General features: G+C 33.9%; 2 protein-coding genes across 2 annotated transcripts; both read right to left on the bottom strand.

The window, feature by feature from the left end:
- Positions 1 to 634: 634 nt before the first annotated feature.
- LOC133882145 (UDP-glycosyltransferase 91C1-like) lies at positions 635 to 4,115 on the bottom strand. Its single transcript, XM_062321253.1, has 2 exons — positions 2,564 to 4,115; positions 635 to 1,191 (listed from the first exon to the last, which is right to left on the bottom strand). The coding sequence occupies exons 1-2, from the start codon at positions 3,587 to 3,589 to the stop codon at positions 793 to 795; spliced, it is 1,425 nt and encodes a 474-aa protein (XP_062177237.1). The 5' UTR covers positions 3,590 to 4,115; the 3' UTR covers positions 635 to 792.
- A 13,161-nt stretch (positions 4,116 to 17,276) lies between these two features.
- Positions 17,277 to 20,788, bottom strand: LOC133880831 (UDP-glycosyltransferase 91C1-like). The gene is made up of 2 exons (XM_062319797.1): positions 19,366 to 20,788; positions 17,277 to 17,982 (listed from the first exon to the last, which is right to left on the bottom strand). Exons 1-2 carry the CDS (start codon positions 20,389 to 20,391, stop codon positions 17,587 to 17,589), a joined length of 1,422 nt encoding a protein of 473 aa, XP_062175781.1. The 5' UTR covers positions 20,392 to 20,788; the 3' UTR covers positions 17,277 to 17,586.
- Positions 20,789 to 21,573: the final 785 nt, after the last annotated feature.

Here is a 21,573-nt window from a genome sequence, read left to right as displayed (position 1 = left end):
CATTACATGTCACATTTAAGTACCCAAAATAATATAATCATCCGTATTATATCCTCTAAGCGTCATCTTAAAAAGATACATCCTCTTATTAAAAGTAAGAACATAAAACATGCACTAGATCGATCGATGCTTGCAATGCCCAAAATTTATTGAACATTAATCACATTCACAACGGTAAAGGGTAAGAGATATGATACGTTTACAACTTCTGAACAATTCCAACAATTTTTTTTAAAATCAACCATTGGATAAGTAAGATTCACTTGTAGGAAATCAGATCCGGCTAATAGTTCTTGTACATTACCTTGGTGAAAACTTGATGTACACGAAGGTGATGTGCAAATAACACATCTGAAACAGATCTAATGGTTAGTTTGAAAAAAATTGTTGAAGTTGTACAACAATCATTTCTCTTTTTGATGTGAACTAATTGACAAAGAAGGAAAGATAGGTTGACTGTTTCGAGTGAGCCAAAAACTCCCAAAAAACACAGTGAGACTATATTTTACTTAACAAAATTCAACATAACACATATTTCATAATCCTTCCCTTAAATACACAATAAAGCTAACAAACTCCCTATAAGAGTATAGATAGAGTTATTACATACATTTAGTTAGATAACTTATTGCTATTTAAAAATAACTTTACATAAAAACAACTACTATTTCTCATCTTCTCTCACTAGAAGAGATAAGACTCTTATTCAAACTACTATTTCTATTTAGACTAAATAAGTTATTCAGATAAAGATGTAAATCTTAAGGATTAGGTTTACATCACTTTTATTTATCACTTCTTAGCATCTTCTATAGGCTTTTGATGATCCTTTTCTTTTTTCTTGTAAGAGGTCATGAACTGAATGAGATTGTTTACGTAGTTCTCATGAAGGTCCTGGTTGGCAAAAACTCCTTGAATCTGAGCTGCCTTCAGTCTTAGTGCCTCTCCTTCTGCGTCTACCATCACCTGCCTCGTGGACTTGGCAATGGCATCTCGATCGAACGAGCCATCTTTGTTCATCTGAACCTCAAGGCCAATACCCTTCTCGACTAATAGCTTAGCATTCAGATTCTGGTCCGCCACCATGGGCATCAGAATTTGTGGATGTCCAAAACCAAGCGACTCGATAATAGAACCCCACCCTGCGTGGAAGAGACACCCTCCAATTGCAGGGTGAGCCAGAATTTCCACCTGATTTTTTTTTTATTTTTTATTTTTTTATAAAAAAAAAAAAAAAGCTAAATAAAACAGAATTTTAGGGATGATGCTTGTATTTTTTTAATAAGAAATGTTTGGTTTTCATCTTAATTTTGTCAATTTTTATACAAGAAAGAGGCAAATCTACCATTAAATGTATATGGAGTTATTCTAAAAATCTCTCATGTGTCATTCTTGTGTCCCTCCCAAAATGAGGTGGCTTTTAAAATCACTATTTGATCAAAATTTAATAGTAATCACTCACAAGTCCAATAGTAATTTTACAAGCTACCTCATTTTTTTAGAGACACAAGACTGACACAAGAGAAACTTCTAGCATTACTTTTAAATATGTGAGATCACATAAAATCAATATGTGGTCCCACATATTCGAGTAATTTTAAACGTCATATCCATGTCCCTCTTGTGTCCCTCAAATAATGATGTAGCTTTTAAAATCACCACTGAAAATTGTGAATGATCATTATTGAATTTTGATCAAATTGTAATTTTAAAAGTCATATCATTATTAGAGGGACATGAGTATGACGTCTAAAATTATTCTACAGATTCAATGATAGATTTACAAAAGGGACAAGTAAAAATGGACAAGAGATGATGTATAACATCGATCTCTCTTTCTCTAAATGTAAAAATCATACAATAGAATGGTCTATATGTATAGTTGAAGAAATGTGTTGGTGTTATTCTCTTGCCTATTTCTTTTGCAAATCTACTATTGAATATGTAGAAACTCACATGCAGTTTCATTGATTCAATGGTGGATTTACACATCTCTTGTTCTGTATAAGAGATGTGCAAGAAAATGAAACCAAACATTTCTTATAGTTGAATGAGGCCAAGAAACAAAGAAAATAAAATAATTACATAATTACAAAATATTCCTAAAATATTTAAAATATCTAATATGGTAGTAAATATTAGCTTAAAAATATTTTGAAAATATTCTGTCACAAATATAGTATTACAGTAATTATCTAATATGCTAACATTCTCCTTATAATATATTAAGACATATTACATGTATATCTTTTGTACATAACTCATTTATCTCTTTTCTAAATTAACTATTAAATGTTATGAGTTCAAACCTAGCTTATTTATATCATTAATCCCCTCTCATTTTAATTAAATATTTCTCGTGTTGGATCTTATTTATTGAAATAGAGTATAATTAGTCTACACCTTAAACGAAGTGTTAGAATAATAATTAAATAATTAAACTCACTTCTTTTTTTTTTTTCTTTTTTTTTTTTTTTATGTAAGATTAAATTTTTTATAGACTTACAAAAAAAAAAAAAAAAAAAAAAATTAATAACAATAATAAAATTGAGCTAAGGGGTACCTGTGGAGCCCAACCAAGAGAAACCATGCCTTTGTCAGAGATTCGATCCAAAAACCCACCAGGCAATAGTTCTGAGCTACTTAGTCCATCGGGATTTCTGAGAATCCATAGAAAAGGAAGCTTAGAGATTTCAAGCCCGTATGCCAATTCATGGACTCGTTCAACAGGCATTTTGTACTCAGTGCCGAATCCGACAAAAACCACAGACTTCGGTCTCTGTTTGTCCAGCCAGTTGAAAGTAGCAGAAAACTTGTGGTCGACATGACTGTTCTTCACAGACCTTGGAGGGAGTAATCCGACAGGCAAAACTGGCTTCCGTAAGAGTTCTTCAAGGACATGCAGATATGCTCTTTCGAACTCCAGGCAGCTTCTTACTGCAACAAAGTCGCAGCCTTCCAGAGTTGTAGCGACCCGTTGGCCGGTTGTCAAGCCAGTTATGTCAGGGGAGTAAAAATGTTGTAAATATGCTGCCGCCTGATCAGGCCTGTGGGAGACAAGAGAAGGGAAAGGAATCCATTTTGGTGGCACCGTGAAATCTTCAGGTTTTGTTCGTTGGTTGAGGGACTTCAGCTCAGCAGGTGGCCCTATGAAGGCTGCTGCACAAGCAGAAAACGCACTGAAAAGGACACAAGGCACACCAAATTTAGCGGCAGTTTCAGGGATCCAGCTCTGGATGATATCAAATAGAATGAAGTCTGGGGGATCCTTTTGCATTAGCTTTTCAATTGGTGCCTTTAACCCATCACACGCCTTCTTCAGATACGGAATCTGCTCGTCTTGCAAGTCGACGGTAGCCTCACAATTTTCCGGCAGGCCATCGACTGACGGCAGGGGGAGCTCCACCATTTTTATGTTGTCTACTAAATCTTGAGGTATGGAAGGCAACCTCTGAACGTTTCTTTGGGTGGAAAGGAAGGAAATCCGAATACCCTTTGCTGCTAACTTCTTGGATAACTCAAGAAATGGGATCATATGGCCAAATGCCATCCATGGGAACATCATAACATGGAATTGTTTGGAAGCCATGAAGAAGAGAAGAGGAGGAGAAAAGAAAACACAAGGCTGAACAAACACCCGCTACAATCTTATAGTGCAATTAAATTCTAAAAATTATTGGATGTGTGAGATCAGACAGTATAGTATAGTGGAGATCCAAAGTAGCTATCATCTATCATTCGAGATGGGGAATGGTATTGGCCAAGTGCAAGATCAGACAGTACAGTGGTGATCCAAAGTAGGCTTTCGGAAGTTGTTACTGAGAGTGAGGACTTACCTCTTTGAAAGCCCAGAAATTTGGGAGCAATTAAGGATTAAGTGTCACGGGTGGATTTTAGTAGGCAGGATCAACGGTGATAGATTGAGGTTGCAGAGGAGTTCTATGGGAAGCTTAAGGATGCAGGATAGTTAGCTTAGTAAGTAGAAGGGAGTGAAGATGCGGGAAGCTTGTAGAAGATGGGTTGGCCCGTCAACAGTACACGTGGAGACTATTGCATGATGTAAGGCGATTATGCTGGGCAGATGGAATCTAGTATAGGAGGTTATACGCGTGTGATAGGAGTAGTTCATTCTGTTTCTAGTTGTAAATACAGTTCAACATTTCTTGCTGTAATTCATCACTTGTATAAATAGTTGTAGGTTGGCTGATGGTAGATAGCTTGGATCATTGTTGTTCTTTGAACAAAGGAAATTTGCACTCTCAAACGTGCGTGGAGAGTAGCCTTTTCGAATTTGGCTGATTCTATACAATTTTAGAAATTCATTCTCTTCTTCCTTATTTCTTCTTCTTTTTTTACATTTTATACACTGATTTTTCATTACAGTTGAAGACAACTGTTACATTAAGCACCCAATTGTGGATTACATTATTACCTCTTTGTAATAATCCCGACTCTCTTTCGAAGGTAGAATAATCTTTACTACTTATGAGAATGGATAACTAGACAGGAATAATAAATACCTTATTTTACATATGTATTTTTTTTTTTTTTTAATTTCTTGTTATTAAATAACGGCTTCTATATTTTATTAAAACACCTACTTTTAAATTTAATAAATTTTATATCAATTTAGATTCCACTTTTATAGTTAATATATCTATATTAATATTTAAAAACCCAATTTAGTCTTACTTGAAAAAAAAAAAGGACCAGATTTTATATTTTAAATATGAAATATCTGATTTTATTATTATTAAAAAATATATATTTTTTCATACATAAAACCCTACCGGCCAAGAGTGAAACCTACTCTTATAAATAAATATTTTAGCTCTCACCGCCCTCCACCCCTCATAATATTTTACTACCAGCCAGTCAGTGGCGGACCCAGCCTTGCAAATATGGGAGGGCCAAATTGAAAGAAAAAAAAATTGGAAGGGCAAACCTAAAAAAATAAAAAAAATTAAGGACAAAATTTTATTTTATTTTATTTATTTTAGAATTTTAAAATTTTTTTGAAAAAAATTCTGAGGGTTGGGGGGCCAGGGCCCCCCTAGGCCCATGTAGGTCCGCCATTGCAGCCAGTCGCTCGCACGTCTCTCTCCCTTTCTTGCTAGGAATTAAAGTTTTCTACTGACAAAGTAATCTTTTTGTTTGTTATATATTTTTGTCGCCTTGGCTAACAGTAGTATGAATGAAATTGTTTCTCTCCTTTTTCTTTCAACTCCCTGTACTTATATATCACCAGCACCGTCTTTCTCCTATTTCCTTTCTTTTCTTTCCTGAACATTGCTGTACCAGAACCTACAATTCATTTGGATATTATTGTTTTTCTCCTGTGTACTGTAGCATGACATCACATGAGAATTGCTTTAACCATCCCTTGCTTCTTTTTTTTCTTTTTTTTCTTACTGCCACCAACACCCATTGAGAGGGACTGAGATAGAGATGTTGGACCATTGTGTACATCAGTATATATATATATATATACATATTTTATTATTATCTCTCCCTGGTCTAGCCGAAACCAACTTCAGGTCTGCTGAATTGTCGGATTCTCATCATTTTCAAAACAGCCGAATACTATTTTTAATTAAAAATTACCCTTTGTTATTTGTTTTGTTGTTACTTCTCTGTACAGATTTGGGTTGCCATAAATTCTTCCACAGATAGCCATGTTTAGTCTCAAAAATTCTACCTTTGTACAAAGCAATTTAATGTAAACACTCAAACCTTCTTGGAAATTGCTTAAAAATCATGGATCATTTTTATAAATCCTTTTTATTAAGAGTATAGTTTGTGATACTGTAATTTATTAAACTCTATAATTATAAAAGAAAATATTTCTGAAGACCATTACCTTTATTAAGTTGTATTTCCAATATCAATAAAAGAAAACGTGTTGTTACTTATTCAATGATTTAAATATTATTCGAATAATTAATGTCGTTAAACGTACCTAGAGAATCCATTCTCAGTAGGTTAACAAGACGAATCTTAGTGGTGTCAATGTGTAGTCTAGTGACTAGCACGAGGTATTAATTTTTTAAAACCTGTACTAGGTGACTAGTTAGCTGTCGAGATATTTCAACAAGACACTGCATTCAGAGATGTAAGGGATCCTCTAACCATTCTCAAATTGTTTTCTGTCATATTACTTTATTTCTTTATTAGCATATTTGCGATTAGTTGTTCTCGTTCTATATTTCAATTTATATTGTTTGCATGAAGGATTTATCTTAAATTAGTTTCGATATGAAAGTTATTTAGTGGAAATGATATTTTGAAAGTAAAAATTTTAAGAAAAATCTTAGTTATAAAGGACTTTCCAATTATAGAAAATTACTTATATTATTCCCGGGATGGAAAGTCACTACTTTTTGATAGTAATGAAAATAGAAGTGTAAAAACCTCTCATACGTTGCCTTAAGAGTTACCAAGCATAGAGAAAATAGTAAGAATAGTTATGAAAAGGAGAAAGATTTTTATAAAGGAGAAAGATTTTTATAAATGAGAAATGTGTGGAGGAGAATATTATTTTGGCCACAAAGATATTCACAGAGATTCACTGAGGCTTAAGCTCAGTACCGTTGCTTGGATGGAGGCGCAACTGCTAAAGGACTTTGAGAATGCGGTAATTTATCCCTAGGTCATGCTAAGTGTACTTTGATTAATTAGCTGACGGGGTAGGCCTGTGGTCACAGTTTACCTGCTTGGGTCGCATTGACCGCTTAACCCTAGTACACAGAGCGTAATAGTGTACATGGGCCTTAAATATGAGAAGTTTTACTCATCAACCAGTAATTTTATACTTTAAGCAAAAAATGTCGATCGTATATTTGTATTCTTGAAATTTAGATTTCAAGTATGTTTTAATAATCGTTTTGAAGAAAATGAAGTTAACTCAACCGTTTTATGGTTGAGGGTTACCTTACTGAGCATTTCTCGTTCACCCTTTATTTTGTTTTGTTTTCAGGTTATGAGCAAAGGGACCTAGGCTGCTGGGATGGGATATAGGATAGCATTAGGATATTACATTTCTGTTACCTTAATAAGTGCACTTGCATGATAAATTTAGTCTTCTTTGGATTTTCATTTATTGTATCAAACATAATTACTCTTTTTGAAATAACCGTTTCCGTATTTATTAAAGCTCTGAATTTTAAAATTATTTTCTAGTAATTTATTTAATTTAGTATATTAATTAGGTTATTTGGTAGATCTTATGAATCTTTGCGGTTTGGTGTATGAAAATGGAAGAACCTAACCTTTAGCGATTTGGGGGCGTTACACCTTTATTTTTTGGTTGGTTCTTAGAGATGCACTCAGTACCAAAGAAATGATGTGCATGTGGGGTTTTGCCATGGATGAAAGGAAAACAGGGAACACGTGTTCTTCAACTGCATTTTTAGTAGGCAGATTTGGAGAGCTTTAATGACTTATTGCTTGGTTAAGGATCCGCTTGTGGACTGGGAGATTGTTGTTAGGTGGTGTACTACAGTTATGCATGGAAAAAGCCTCAGAGCCATTTTATGCAAACTTTGCTTAGGTGCGATTGTTTATCATCTTTGGAAGCAAATGAATGATTTGCTTCATGGTAACATCCCTAAATCAGAGGAAGTAATCGTGGCCCAGATCAAATGGAGAAGTGAGGTCGAGAATTCTGGCTATGTGTTCAGCAAAGAAGATTGTAAAAAATATTGATCTTATTCATATATGGAGTTTGCAGCCTTTAATGAGCATGTAGTTCTTGTTTAGTGTTTTGTTGCTGTTGTTTGTAACAGTTGAGTTGTTTTAGTGTGTTGTTACTCTCTTTGGGAGGATTTGTTCCAATTTTTACTGGAAAGCTTGTATTTGGTGTGTTTGGTTTTATAGAGTTTTGATTCATTCAAAAAAAAAAAAAAAAATTATTGGACATGTGAATTCATACATAAAAGTGCGATTTTAAATTAAATCACAAAAAACTATCGTTTCGAATTGCGTTTTTAAAAAAGTGAGATTTGAAAATGCAGAAAAATTTATTTTTTTCAAATCCTAGGCAATTATATGCTTTTTGAAAAAACATTAATTTAAAAACTAAACTGCGATTTAAAAGCCCAAACGCGTAACAGCGTTTTCAAATCAAACATTTTAAAATCACTATTCTTAAAATTAGACTCTTTTGAAATCTTAAATTCGAATTAAACCAACCCTACTACATTCATTGCTTTGACTGTTTTTGAGGGTACAACTTGAAAGCCAAGTACGATGTTCCCAGCCCATTGAAAACGATGTAGGTAGCCTTCTTCCACCTTTTGGTTCTCCTCCAAGGCAGGAGCAAATTGAATGTCGGTGGCAAGGGTGGCCCTGAGAATTAATTTGCTGGGCACATGCATGATGCATGGCACATGGTTGAGATTTTGTCCATTGTAATGATTTGGCCTAACGGATGGGTAATTGAAGAGTGTTGAATGTGACTTGTGGTAATTTATGGGGCAACACATAAATGAGTAGTTGTTGGGGGTTCGGGAGAGGGCTAAAGATAATTAGCCCATAAAAGATTTGAGCTTGAGCAAATCGAGTACTCAATAAGGGATCGGCTCATGATCCTTGTCAAGTTCGAGTCAAGCTCAACCTCAGTAAATGATTTTCTTAATCGAGTTTGAACAGAGGTACAAAGTTCGGCTCAAGTTCCAACCGAGCATGAACACTCATATGATTCAGAGAAGTCGAGTTTGAGAATGCAAAGCTCAACTCATCTCGACTCGACTACAATTCTAAATGCGATCTTTTGCTTTCAACTACCAACAAAAAATAATATGTTTGTGTCCCAACTGTTTTATTTTCAACTATACCCTCAAGGGGCATTTGGATGCAGATATTCCTTTAGGATCCTAAAAGATTACTTAGTTTGGTTGCACTTGAGTTGAGGGAATCCAGATACTGAAGAGAATGCCACATTCCCTTGACCTTGAAAAGTTTTCTTTCTTTTAAATGACAAAAATGCTCATATTCCCTTAAAGATATGTTTTTATTAATAAGGCACTAAACATCTTTTCGTACTCGATGGTGGCAACTTCATACTTAAGGATTGGATCTTCTTGTTGCTATCATTTTCTTCCTATAACCGTGCTAACCCAATGACTGATCTGAGAGTGGTCGATCAAAACATTTTATAATACCCAATAATAATAAATTAAAATAAAAATAAATACAAATTTCCACTTTAATCACGTTTTATAAAAACCAACACCCGTGATTAACATTTAAAAAAAATAATTCAATGAGGATTATAAACCATTTTTTTTTTCCAAAACCTAAATAATTGACACTTTCATAGCCTAGCCGAACATTCGATGCCCCATCGAAACGTTCGATTATTACCCTAGTCGAACATTCTATATCCCATTTGAACGATCGAGCTGTTCTTTTTCACAAACGTTCGACATCCCACTAGAAAATTCGAGAAGTCATTTTTCCGAACGCTCAAAGTATGCCACGAACGCTCGATCACACCTGAAAAGCACTTTAACTTTTCAATAATTTTAGCCAATCTTATCAATTCCCCATGCTTATAAATAGTACACCACGACCCTCAACCTTCATCCTTCAATTCGTTCTTGCACTTTAGCAAAGCCTAGACCTAATGAGAGAGAGGTTTTAGAGAGAGAAAATGTGGTAGTTATAGTGCTTACGTCCTCCATAAGGTAACCCTTGAACCTTGAGTTTGTTTTTCACAATGATTATCCATTGAACTTACTGTTTATCAAGCATTTTGTGAAGTCCTAACATGCCATGTTGAGTTTATAAGATAACATGGGGCACTTATATTTTTCAAAAAAATTATGAACTTGTTCATGTTTTTCATGTTTTATCACCTTGCTATAGTTTAATATGTTTTTATAGAGTTATTATGAACTTTGGTTAAGCTAGAATATGGTCTGAGTAAAAGTTTTTAGTATCTCATGCATTCTGGTACCCATTAAACGTTCACTGTATTTGACAGAACATTCGAATCTTGTTGATTGAACGCTCGACCTTAAAGCCAAACGTTCGACAGTGACCAAAAATGGATAATTTTAGGTTTTTAATGATATATTAGAGTACCTAGCGTATTATTAGGTTTTTACGTGCATGTGTTAGAACTCTCGATGTATTATGTTTAATACTATGGTATGTTTTACAGTAGCAGGAGTTCGAGATGTCCGAGTTTATGGATGAACGATTGAGGTAAGCAAATGCTTACAAAACTGATTTTACTTTAACGTGCTATATGTCAGATAACTGAGCATGCTTTACCTTTCAAAATAATATGTCTGAGCTTACTACTTTTGTAACATGTTTAGACTACTTTCAATGGATAAATGATTACATGTGTTTTTCTTAAAGTAAATGAACAATATTTGCATTGTATGACATAATACACCGGTACGTGCGGTATGACAGCCATAGACTTACTATTATACGGGCTTGACCCTATGGTTATAAAGATTTATGTTTATGTTTGACCTTGGATCCAACGATTGTTTTGTGACTGACATAACCATGTTTGATTAGTGGTAACTATAGACGGACGACATTAGCTGCATGGTCCATCCGAGGACAGACACGGTTGTGGTGCTAGTGATGGACAATATGTGGCAATATCCAAGGCACTGGTATTTTAATACCGATCCGTCGGGACAGCGCCAACCTTACTAAGAAGGGATTAAGGACTTGGATAGATCATGCAAGAAAAATCTATGATCAAAAGATTATATATATATATATATGATTTCTCTGCATTAAATTATTAGTGACTGTCATCGGGATTATGTCACTACTCTTCAAATGAAACCAAAATTTTTAGATGACATAATAACGGAAAAAAAATATACCATTTTATGAAAAACCCAAGTCTAATAAATTGACCGTAATGAACAGTAACTCATGGCTCATCGCATAAACCAGCTCTGTAATAATTTACTTACTAAGTTGTGGACTTACACAACTACTTCTCTTTCACTGCAAAACACCTTGGTGATTTGTAAATTAACAAGTTGTCAAGCGGTAGAGTTAGAAATTCGCTGGGATGAAGATGCCGAGCGAATGACTTGTATTTTTAGGTTGGATTAGTTAGTAGTTATTTGTTGTTGTGAGATAAATGTTTGTTTGGAGTATCTAACTCTATAATTGATGATATATGTTCTGTTTAAAAAATTTATTATTAGAAATTTTGGCTTATTTAATTCCACTTTCTACTATAATATACTTTGATAATTAGTGTAGCGTAGTGAATTTAGCTAATTACCACTTAATTAGTTTGATGACATTACGAGTAACATTCCAAGTTAAGTAAATATAATTATTTAATTTTGGAGGCGTTATACATTTTGGTATTAATTTGTATGTATTCTTATAAAAATTTTGTCCATTCAATAAGGGCCGTGGTACACATGATCCACTGGTACCATTGGAAAGCCTATCCTTCAAAATGAAAATGAACGGAGTTGCAGCGAGGAAATTTGGTGGCATCGTTTGAAAATGAATGGATTTTTCGGTGAGCCTAAGAGGTTCGATAGTTGGAGGAACCGATGGAAACTCCGGTGAACGCGGTGGCGGTGGTGGTGTGTTGGAGCAAGTTCCGCTGAATTTGGTTTGCATGCATTGAATGTTCTCGGAGAGACAATTGAACTTCAAGTTGAGGACTGACACTATTGTGATCGCTTCTCGCCACTGCTGTTCGGATCACTCCATGAATAGTGAAAAAAGTTTGCTCCATTATCTGTTGTCATTTATAGGTGAGGACCATGCATAGGAGGATCGGTATGTTCTTATACTAAATGATAAGATTATTTAAAATTAGTAATTGATTGAATTTGATTCTTATACCTCCCTCATGTTGGGCTATTACATAAATAGAAAATTCCCCAATCAATGCCCAAAATCTACAAATAAAAAAAAAATAACAAAAATTTCTTACAAACTGATTTGTAGAAAATTACATATAACTCACATATAAGAGTAAAATTTGTCATTTTAACATCTCAGATGTATATGTTTTTTTTTTTTTTTTTTTTTTTTTTTTTTTTTTTTATCAATCCTATTAAAAAATCATGAGAGAAGCGCATGCTGTTAAAACAACATGTGTTTCTCACATGTGAATGAACACATATCAATCTTCTATATGGGTTATATAAAATTTCTTACAAACCGGTTTGTAAGAAATTTCTATCCAAAAAATAATTATTTGGCCTTACTCAAAGATTTATTTAGGGATATATTTATTTATTGTTGCTAAATTAAAAACAGTGATTTAAGACAAGAATAGTGTAGATACCAAAACATGCAAGCTTTCCTTGGAGTCCATGTCCATATTAATAGTTGGCGAGTGAGCTGAAGAAGTCTTACCATGCATTTGGAAATCTTTCTCTTCTATCTTGTCTTAAAATTGTCTTATATCTTGTCTTGAAAAGAAAAAAAGAAAAGGCAGTACTTGAATTAGGATAATGATAAAGTAGTAATTTTTTTTCCTTTTTCCTTTATTTTTTTATTTTTATTTTTTATTTTTTTTAAAGAACAATCGAAAACCGGAACTGGAAAAAGAAATACATGAAAATTAAGAAAGGGGAGGTGTATCTTTGTCACTACATATGGGAAAGGAAGGGGTGTGTGGAAAGTGAATGAGAATGCAACAAGAGATAGCTCTATTTGCGGCCTAATAAGCCATATGATGGGCACAGAAGTTAACACTTTTATTAATTTTCCCAGCCCTCTAAAAAGAGAAACTGGTAGTGGAAACAATTGAGTTTGAAATGACATCAATGATCTTCCGATCTCGGACTATGAAAGGGTGCCGAAACACCATAATCACTATTTGGAATCTCCTTCCAAAGTAAAATCAACAAGTTTTAGAGAAGATTCAAGTAGGGGTGTACAAGCGAGACGGTTATTAACAATTGAGCTTGAAATGACATCAATGATCTTCCGATCTCGGACTATGAAAGGGTGCCGAAACACCATAATCACTATTTGGAATCTCCTTCCAAAGTAAAATCAACAAGTTTTAGAAAAGATGCAAATAGGAGTGTACAAGCGAGACGGTTATTAACCGGAAATAACAGGTAATAACCACTAACTGAAAAAATCGGAAATAACCGCCACTAGATAGCCGAGTACCCAGTTGCAATTACCGGTTATTGAATTCTAAAAAACCGATTAATAACCGGATAACCAGTTTTTATTATATATATATATAGTTTTTATTTTCTGATGAGTTATATAATTTTTATTTTCTGTTCTTCTGTAAATTGGATTAGTTTAGTTCTAAGGTTTCTGTTATATTGTTCAAGGAATCTGTCGAATTTGAACCTGGGTGGAGAGATATCACCGGCCATTGGAGATTTGAGAAATTTACAATCCATGCATGTTTTTGTCTCTTATATGTTATATGATATTTGTGTTTCATTTCAGTGATGCTTATTCGGTGGAACTATCTTAATATGATTTTTACTATTCTTTAATGTAACAATGACAGAGACTTGCAGGGGAATAAGGTTACTGGTCAAATCCCAGATGAAATTCGGAACTGTGCTTCTTTTGTGCAACTGTACAATCCACATTTTTCATCGATCAATTCTTTTATGCATCTTTTGCTGTATCTGCGTCAATTTGAGAGTGTTCTACTCTCAAATAAAAATTGAAAAATTTAACATATATCAAAATCGGTTGTTCGGTTAATAACTGATTTAAAATAATAGGATAACCGGTGATTGGTAAAAATCACAATCAACCTATCGATTACAGTTGTAATTATGAGTAAATAACCGCAATCACAACCAATTGTACACTCCTAAAAGCAAACATGATGGCTAAAGAAGTTGCTTCGGCCTCTCCATAAGTGAAATCTTGGGGTTTGGTGCATTACAGCCGTGTTGGGGATAACTGTGGGGACTGGGAATTTGGGATTATTCATTTCATGAGTGTGTCTAGCAGGGGCAGAGCCCCCCAAGGCCAGGGGCTTCTCCAAAAAAAAAAAATGCTTAAAAAAAAATATTTAAATTTTGCCCCCAATTTTTTTTTTTTAATTTTTTAGTTTTGACCCCTTCAAATTATTATTATTATTTTTTTTTTTAATTTGACCCTCAAATCGTAAATTCTAACTCCGCCTTTGGTGTCTTCTTGCCTAAAAGGGAAATTGAATAGAAGAGACAAAAAGAGGACAAGAAAGGAAAAAAGTTTCTGTTTATTTAGTTTTGGTTACTTTTGGACATGTCACTTCAAAGCATCTTGTTACCCTTAACAGTTAAAAGGAAAAGAGGGAGGTTTTAAATTTGAAAATTTGAATATTAATGTTATAGCCTTATAGGTATTATTGGCCTTAGATTTATTTCAAGATGCATATCTGAAGTACGCAACAACAAATGGCTCTAGTCCTGTTCCAAATAATAATAATAATAATAATAATAATAATTGATATAAATCATTCTTTGTCTATTTGCTGTAAATCTCCATATACATGATTTGTAAATTAATGTTATTTTTAAAATTATCATTAAACTTAAGATAGATTATTATTATTAAATTTTAATGTAATGATGATTTTTAGAAACCATATCAACTTTAAAAGGATAAAAGAGAGGACAAAAGTCTTACGTTTAACATTACTCTTTGATTTGAGTAATGGTAAAAACCACCCCTCATCCCAAGTGGGCTGATGCAGCAATGTGCATCAGTCCTTAGATCAACTCTCGTTAACATTAGCCCAATGTGATGAGAGTGGAATGAAAATAAAGATTTTAGCATTTCATTTTTGATTTGCTCATGACATGAAGGAGAATGAAAATGATGAAAGTATTAGATGTGGGAAAAATATAAAAAAGCCTCATGAACTAACATTTGATTTTAAAATAGCCCTCTCAATTTTCAAGCACACTAATGTGACTCTTTAAACTACCAAAATGTGTCAAAAAGACAAATTTTGTCGAAATATTCATATAATACCCTTATTCTCTTAAAAATAAAAAAAAATAATTAGATAACTAATTTTAAAAAAAAACTATTAATATAAAACTAAAAAGTTAAAGAAATTAAAATCTTTTAATTAAAAAAAATTACTAGCAAAATATATACCATAAAAGATGCATGGTTAAAAAAAAAAAAAAAAAACCACTCAAATTAAAAAAACACTAAAAAACACTCAAATTAATATATGCAAAATCTCGCGTGGAATCATAAGGGGACCATCATAAAGAAGGCAATGGGATGGGAACATCGTAAATGGCTTTAAAGATTCCCACAGAAATAGCCAAAGCCAAGCTAGACGAACAAGGATTAGAAGGCAATTATCCCATTCGAATAGCTAGTAATTTAGATACGTAGTGTAAAAGATTTTCTATGAAATTTATTTGTTCGGGGCTTGGAAAATTTAAAATTAATTTATTTAAATAAATAAATTTTATATAACGTCGTCTCTTACATTACCTTTTAAATAATTAGTAATTCAAACAAGTAATCACCGTAAATTATTACATCGCTCATAGTTTTCAAAAAAATGAGCGATGTAACCTCAATTTCTGCAACACAATCTCATCGTCATATTCTAGAGAGCACCGTTAGCCCATAAAATAGGTGATTTATATGTGAATCCAATATATGATGAATATATAATTATCAATGGTAGTAGTTCAATGGGCTCAAGATAATTTTCATGTGATTGGGCAAGTACTAGGGCGAGATTTTGATTCTAGCAATGGGAATCCTCAAACCTAATTAGTATTAACCGCTTTGGGTCTCATTGATGTCTTGATGAGGCTTGGTCAATGTATGGCTCAATCAGACTTCAGAGAGCACCTGCAATTTAAATTTGTGTGTGTGTGTGTGTGTGTGTTTTTTAAAAAAGAGCGCACACAACTACCTGTGATTTGAAAAAGTAGATATTTATGTATTTTCAAGTCTCAAATTTTTTTTTTTTTTAAAATGCAATTCCATATGAGTTTTTTTTTTGTTATTTGATTTAAAATTGCACTTTTTATCTATGAAATCACACAATTTCATATAATTTTTATTGTTATTTGATTTAAAATTACATTTTTTATCTACGAAATCACATGTCCAATAATTTTTAGAATTTAATTGCACTATAAGATTGTAGCGAGTGTTTGTTCAGCTAGCTAGCCTTATGTTTTCTTTTTCTCCTGCTCTCTTCTCTTCTTCATGGCTTCCAAACAATTCCATGTTATGGTGTTCCCATGGATGGCATTTGGCCATATATATAATCCCATTTCTTGAGTTATCCAAAAAGTTAGCAGCAAAGGGTATTCGGATTTCCTTCCTTTCCACCCAAAGAAACGCGACAGTGAGAGAGAAATAAAAAGAAACATTGGGACAACGAGAGAGTAATACAGAGATCAGTCGTCATTTGTTTTTGATAAAAGAAAAGTTTGTATTTCTATTTTTTTTGTACGTATTCTCATTTGGGAAATAATGTTTATTGTGTGATAATGAGATTTGACTGTATTAGGGTTCTGGGTCTGAGTTATTTTTTCTCTACATTTTATACTCCATATTTTGATAGTGAATTTTTTCTAGGCCGTCTCCGTTAGTGAATGTAAGATTGTTAAACTGAATCACTTAAATCTTAGTGTCCTATATGATTGATTTAATTTTTTTTTTTCTTTTCATTTTTCACATTTCACGAGTTTTGAAAAATAGGGTATTTCATAGCACAAAGACAATAAGCAAATTGTGATATAGAGAGAAACGTGTCAAGTGACAGTAATCACTCCATCAGGTGTTCCTGATCAGATCAGATTCAATGCATGTACTCGTCACATTAACACCCACTTATTTGCTTAAGGTCACTACCTCAATGATGGAGTAAATCATTCTATCATATAGCAACACAATAAGTGTAGGCTTTAGTGGGATGATACTTAGTTAATATCCAGAGGCTATAACAGTTTGGGCTTATGAGAAAATGAAAAACCATTAATCCTTATCTTTGGTTGATTAACTGCCAACATGATGATTAAAAGAGGTTACTTATTGGACTCACTTGACCGGATAAGTAGTTGGACAGTCGAATTTCTATTTGATCAGGTGGTCCCATAAGTGGTCTTTCACAATCACCTGCTTAAATTCTCATAAATTTGAACAAATAATTTTAAAAGATCATGATTCAACAAAATCTATGTAATACATTATAGGTCACATTTAAGTACCCAAAATAATCATGCATATAAACTCTAAGCGTCATCTTAAAAAGATACATCCTCTTATTAAAAGTAAGAACATAAAACATGCACTAGATGGATTGATGCTTGCAATGCCTAAAGTTTATTGAACATTAAACACATTCACAACAGTAAAGGATAAGAGATATGATACGTTTACAACTTCTGTACAATTTCAACTTTTTTTAAAATCAACCATTGGATATGTAGGACACATATGTAGGGAAACACATCTGGCTAATGATTCTTGTACATTACCTTAGTGTAAACCTGTTGTACACTAAGGTGATGTGTAAATAACACATCTGAAAAAGATCTAATGGTTAGTTTAAAAAAAGTTATTGAAGTTATACAAGAGTTGTACAACAATCATTTCTCTTTTATTCAGCACTTCTTAGCATCTTCTATATATAGGCGTTTGATGATCCTTTTCTTTTTTCTTATAAGAGGTCATGAACTGAATGAGATTGTTTACGTAGTTCTCATGAAGGTCTTGGTTGGCAAAAACTCCTTGAATCTGAGCTGCCTTCAGTCTTAGTGCCTCTCCTTCTGTGTCTACCATCACCTGCCTCGTGGACTTGGCAATGGCATCTCGGTCGAACGAGCCATCTTTGTTCATCTGAACCTCAAGGCCAATACCCTTCTCGACTAATAGCTTAGCATTCAGATTCTGGTCCGCCACCATGGGCATCAGAATTTGTGGGTGTCCAAAACCAAGTGACTCGATAATAGAACCCCACCCGGCGTGGAAGAGACACCCTCCAATTGAAGGGTGAGCCAGAATTTCCACCTGAAAAAAGAAAAAAAAAAAAAAGAAAAAAAAAAAGAAAAAAAAAAAGAAAAGACAAGACAAGCTAAATAAAATAGAATTTTAGGGATGAGGCTTGTATTTTTTTAAGGAAAAATGTTTGGTTTTCGTCTTTTATCAATCTTAATACAAGAAATTGGCAAATCTACCATTAAATATATATATGGAGTAATTCTAAAAGTTCTTCATGTGCCACGTACTCTTGTGTCCCTCTCAAAATGAGGTAGTTTTTAAAATCACCATTTGATCAAAATTCAATAGTGATCACTCACAAATCTAATGGTGATTTTGCAAGCCACTTCATTTTTTAAGGGACACAAGACTGACATAAGAGGAACTTTTAGCATTACTCTTAAATATGTGAGATCACGTAGAACCAACATGTGGTCCCACATATTCGAGTAATTCTAGACGTCATACCCATATCCCTCTTGTGTCCCTAAAATAATGATGTGACTTTTAAAATCGTCATTGGACTTGTGATTGATCATTATTAAATTTTGATCAAATTATAATTTTAAAAGCCACATCATTATTAGAGGGACATGAATATAACGTCTACAATTATTCTACAGGTTTAATGATAGATTTACAAAAGGGACAAGAGATGATGTGTAACATCGATCTCTCTTTCTCTAAATATAAAAATCATACAATAGAATGGTCTATGTATAGTTGAAGAAATGTGTTGGTGTCATTCTCTTACTTATCTCTTTTACAAATCTACTATTGAATATGTAGAAATTCACATGTAGTTTCATAGATTCAATGGTGGATCTGCACATCTCTTATTTCGTAAAAGAGATGTGTAAGAAAATAAAACCAAACATATTTCTTATAGTTGAATGAGGTCAAGAAACAAAGAAAATACAATAATTACATAATTACAAAATATTTAAAATATCTAATATGGTAGTAAATATTAGCTTAAAAATATTATAAAAATATTCTGTCACAAATATGGTAACAGAGTAATGATCTAATATGCTAGCATTCTCCTTATAATATTAAGACATGTTACATGTACCTCTTTTATATATCACTCATATATCTATTTTCTAAAATAATCATTAGGAGAAATGTCTCTTGCACAACAATCATTAGATCTGGAAAACTATAGTAAATGTTATGAATTCAAATCTAACTTGTTTATATCATTAATCCCTCTCATTTTAATTAAATGTTTTTTTTGTGTTGGATCTCATTTATTGAATTTAAGTATAATTAGCATACACTTTAAACGAAGTGGTAGAATAATAATTAAATAATTAAACTCACTTTTTTTTTTTTTTTCTTCTGTAAGATTAAATGTTTTATAGACTTACCCAAAAAAAATAATAATAATAAAATTGAGCTAAGGGGTACCTGTGGAGCCCAACCAAGAGAAACCATGCCTTTGTCAGAGATACGATCCAAAAACCCACCAGGCAATAGTTCTGAGCTACTTAGTCCATCGGGATTTCTGAGAATCCATAGAAAAGGAAGCTTGGAGAGTTCAAGCCCGTATGCCAATTCATGGACTCGTTCAACAGGCATTTTGTACTCGGTGCCGAATCCGACAAAAACCACAGACTTCGGTCTCTGTTTGTCCAGCCAGTTGAAAGTAGCAGAAAACTTGTGGTCGACATGACTGTTCTTCACAGACCTTGGAGGGAGTAATCCGACAGGCAAAACTGGCTTCCGTAAGATTTCTTCAAAGACATGCAGATATGCTCTTTCGAACTCCAGGCAGCTTCTTACTGCAACAAAGTCGCAGCCTTCCAGAATTGTAGCGATGCGTTGGCCGGCTGTCAAGCCAGTTATGTCAGGGGAGTAAAAATGTTGTAAATATGCTGCCGCCTGATCAGGCCTGTAGGAGACAAGAGAAGGGAAAGGAATCCATTTTGGTGGCACCGTGAAATCTTCAGGTTTTGTTCGTTGGTTGAGGGACTTCAGCTCAGCAGGTGGCCCAGCGAAGGCTGCTGCACAAGCAGAAAACGCACTGAAAAGGACACAAGGCACACCAAATTTAGCGGCAGTTTCAGGGATCCAGCTCTGGACGACATCAAATAGAATGAAGTCTGGGAGATCCTTTTGCATTAGCTTTTCAATTGGTGCCTTTAACCCATCACACGCCTTCTTCAGATACGGAATCTGCTCGCCTTGCAAGTCGACGGAAGCCTCACAATTTTCCGGCAGGCCATCGACTGAAGGCAGTGGGAGCTCCACCATTTTTATGTTGTCTGCTAAATCTGGAGGTATGGGAGGCAACCTCTGAACGTTTCTTTGGGTGGAAAGGAAGGAAATCCGAATACCCTTTGCTGCTAACTTCTTGGATAACTCAAGAAATGGGATCATATGGCCAAATGCCATCCATGGGAACATCATAACATGGAATTGTTTGGAAGCCATGAAGAAGAGAAGAGAAGAGAAGAGGAGAAAAGAAAACACAAGGCTGAACAAACACCCGCTACAATCTTATAGTGCAATTAAAGTCTAAAAATTATTGGACGTGTGAGATCAGACAGTATAGGATAGTGGAGATCCAAAGTGGCTATCATCTATCATTCGAGATGGGGAATGGTATTGGCCAAGTGCAAGATCAGACAGTATAGTGGAGATCCAAAGTAGGCTTTCGGAAGTTGTTACTGAGAGTGAGGACTTACCTCTTTGAAAGCCCAGAAATTTGGGAGCAATTAAGGATTAAGTGTCACGGGTGGATTTTAGTAGGCAGGATCAACGGTGATAGATTGAGGTTGCAGAGGAGTTCTATGGGAAGCTTAAGGATGCAGGATGCCAGGATATATAGTTAGCTTAGTAAGTGGAAGGGAGTGAAGATGCGGGAAGTTTGTAGAAGATGGGTTGGCCCGTCAACAGTACACGTGGAGACTATTGCATGATGTAAGGCGATTATGCTGGGCAGATGGAATCTAGTATAGGAGGTTATGCACGTGTGATAGGAGTAGTTTATTCTGTTTCTAGTTGTAAATACAGTTCAACATTTCTTGCTGTAATTCATCACTTGTATAAATAGTTGAAGGTTAATTGGCTGACGGTAGATAGCTTGGATCATTGTTGTTATGTGAACAAAGGAGATTTGCACTCTCAAACGTGCATGGAGAGTAGCCTTCTCGAATTTGGCTGATTTTATACAATTTCATAAATTCATTCTCTTCTTTCTTATTTCTTCTTCTTTTTTCACATTTTATACACTGATTTTTCATAATAGTTGAAAACAACTGTTACATTAAGCACCCAGTTGTGGGTTGGTATAAAATTGTGTCGTTCTCCTTGGCTATTCCTAGTCACTCTTTTTGTAATAACCCCGACTCCCTTTCGAGGGTAGAATAGTCTTTATTACCTATGAGAATGGATAACTAGACAGGAATAATAAACACCTGATTTTACATATGTATTTTTTGTTTTTTATTAAATAACCGCTTCTATATTTTATTAAAACACCTGTTTTTAAATTTAATAAATTTTATATCAATTTAGATTCCACTTTTATATTTAATATATTTATATTAATATTTAAAAACCCAATTTAGTCTTACTTGAAAAAAGAAAGAAAAAAAAAGACCAGATTTTATA

The sequence above is a fragment of the Alnus glutinosa genome, chromosome 11, assembly GCF_958979055.1.
Source record: "Alnus glutinosa chromosome 11, dhAlnGlut1.1, whole genome shotgun sequence".
Classification (NCBI taxonomy): domain Eukaryota; kingdom Viridiplantae; phylum Streptophyta; class Magnoliopsida; order Fagales; family Betulaceae; genus Alnus; species Alnus glutinosa.
The sequence above is the reverse complement of the archived record's forward strand: the minus strand, read 5'-3'. Positions and strand labels throughout refer to the sequence as shown.

Excerpts from the sequence above, each read along its gene's own strand:
- LOC133882145 (XM_062321253.1), bottom strand. The coding sequence starts at position 3,589 with ATGGCTTCCAAACAATTCCATGTTATGATGTTCCCATGGATGGCATTT. Across the intron at positions 1,192-2,563 it reads CTCTTGGTTGGGCTCCACAG|GTGGAAATTCTGGCTCACCC; the intron begins GTACCCCTTAGC and ends AAAAAAAATCAG.
- LOC133880831 (XM_062319797.1), bottom strand. The coding sequence starts at position 20,391 with ATGGCTTCCAAACAATTCCATGTTATGATGTTCCCATGGATGGCATTT. Across the intron at positions 17,983-19,365 it reads CTCTTGGTTGGGCTCCACAG|GTGGAAATTCTGGCTCACCC; the intron begins GTACCCCTTAGC and ends TTCTTTTTTCAG.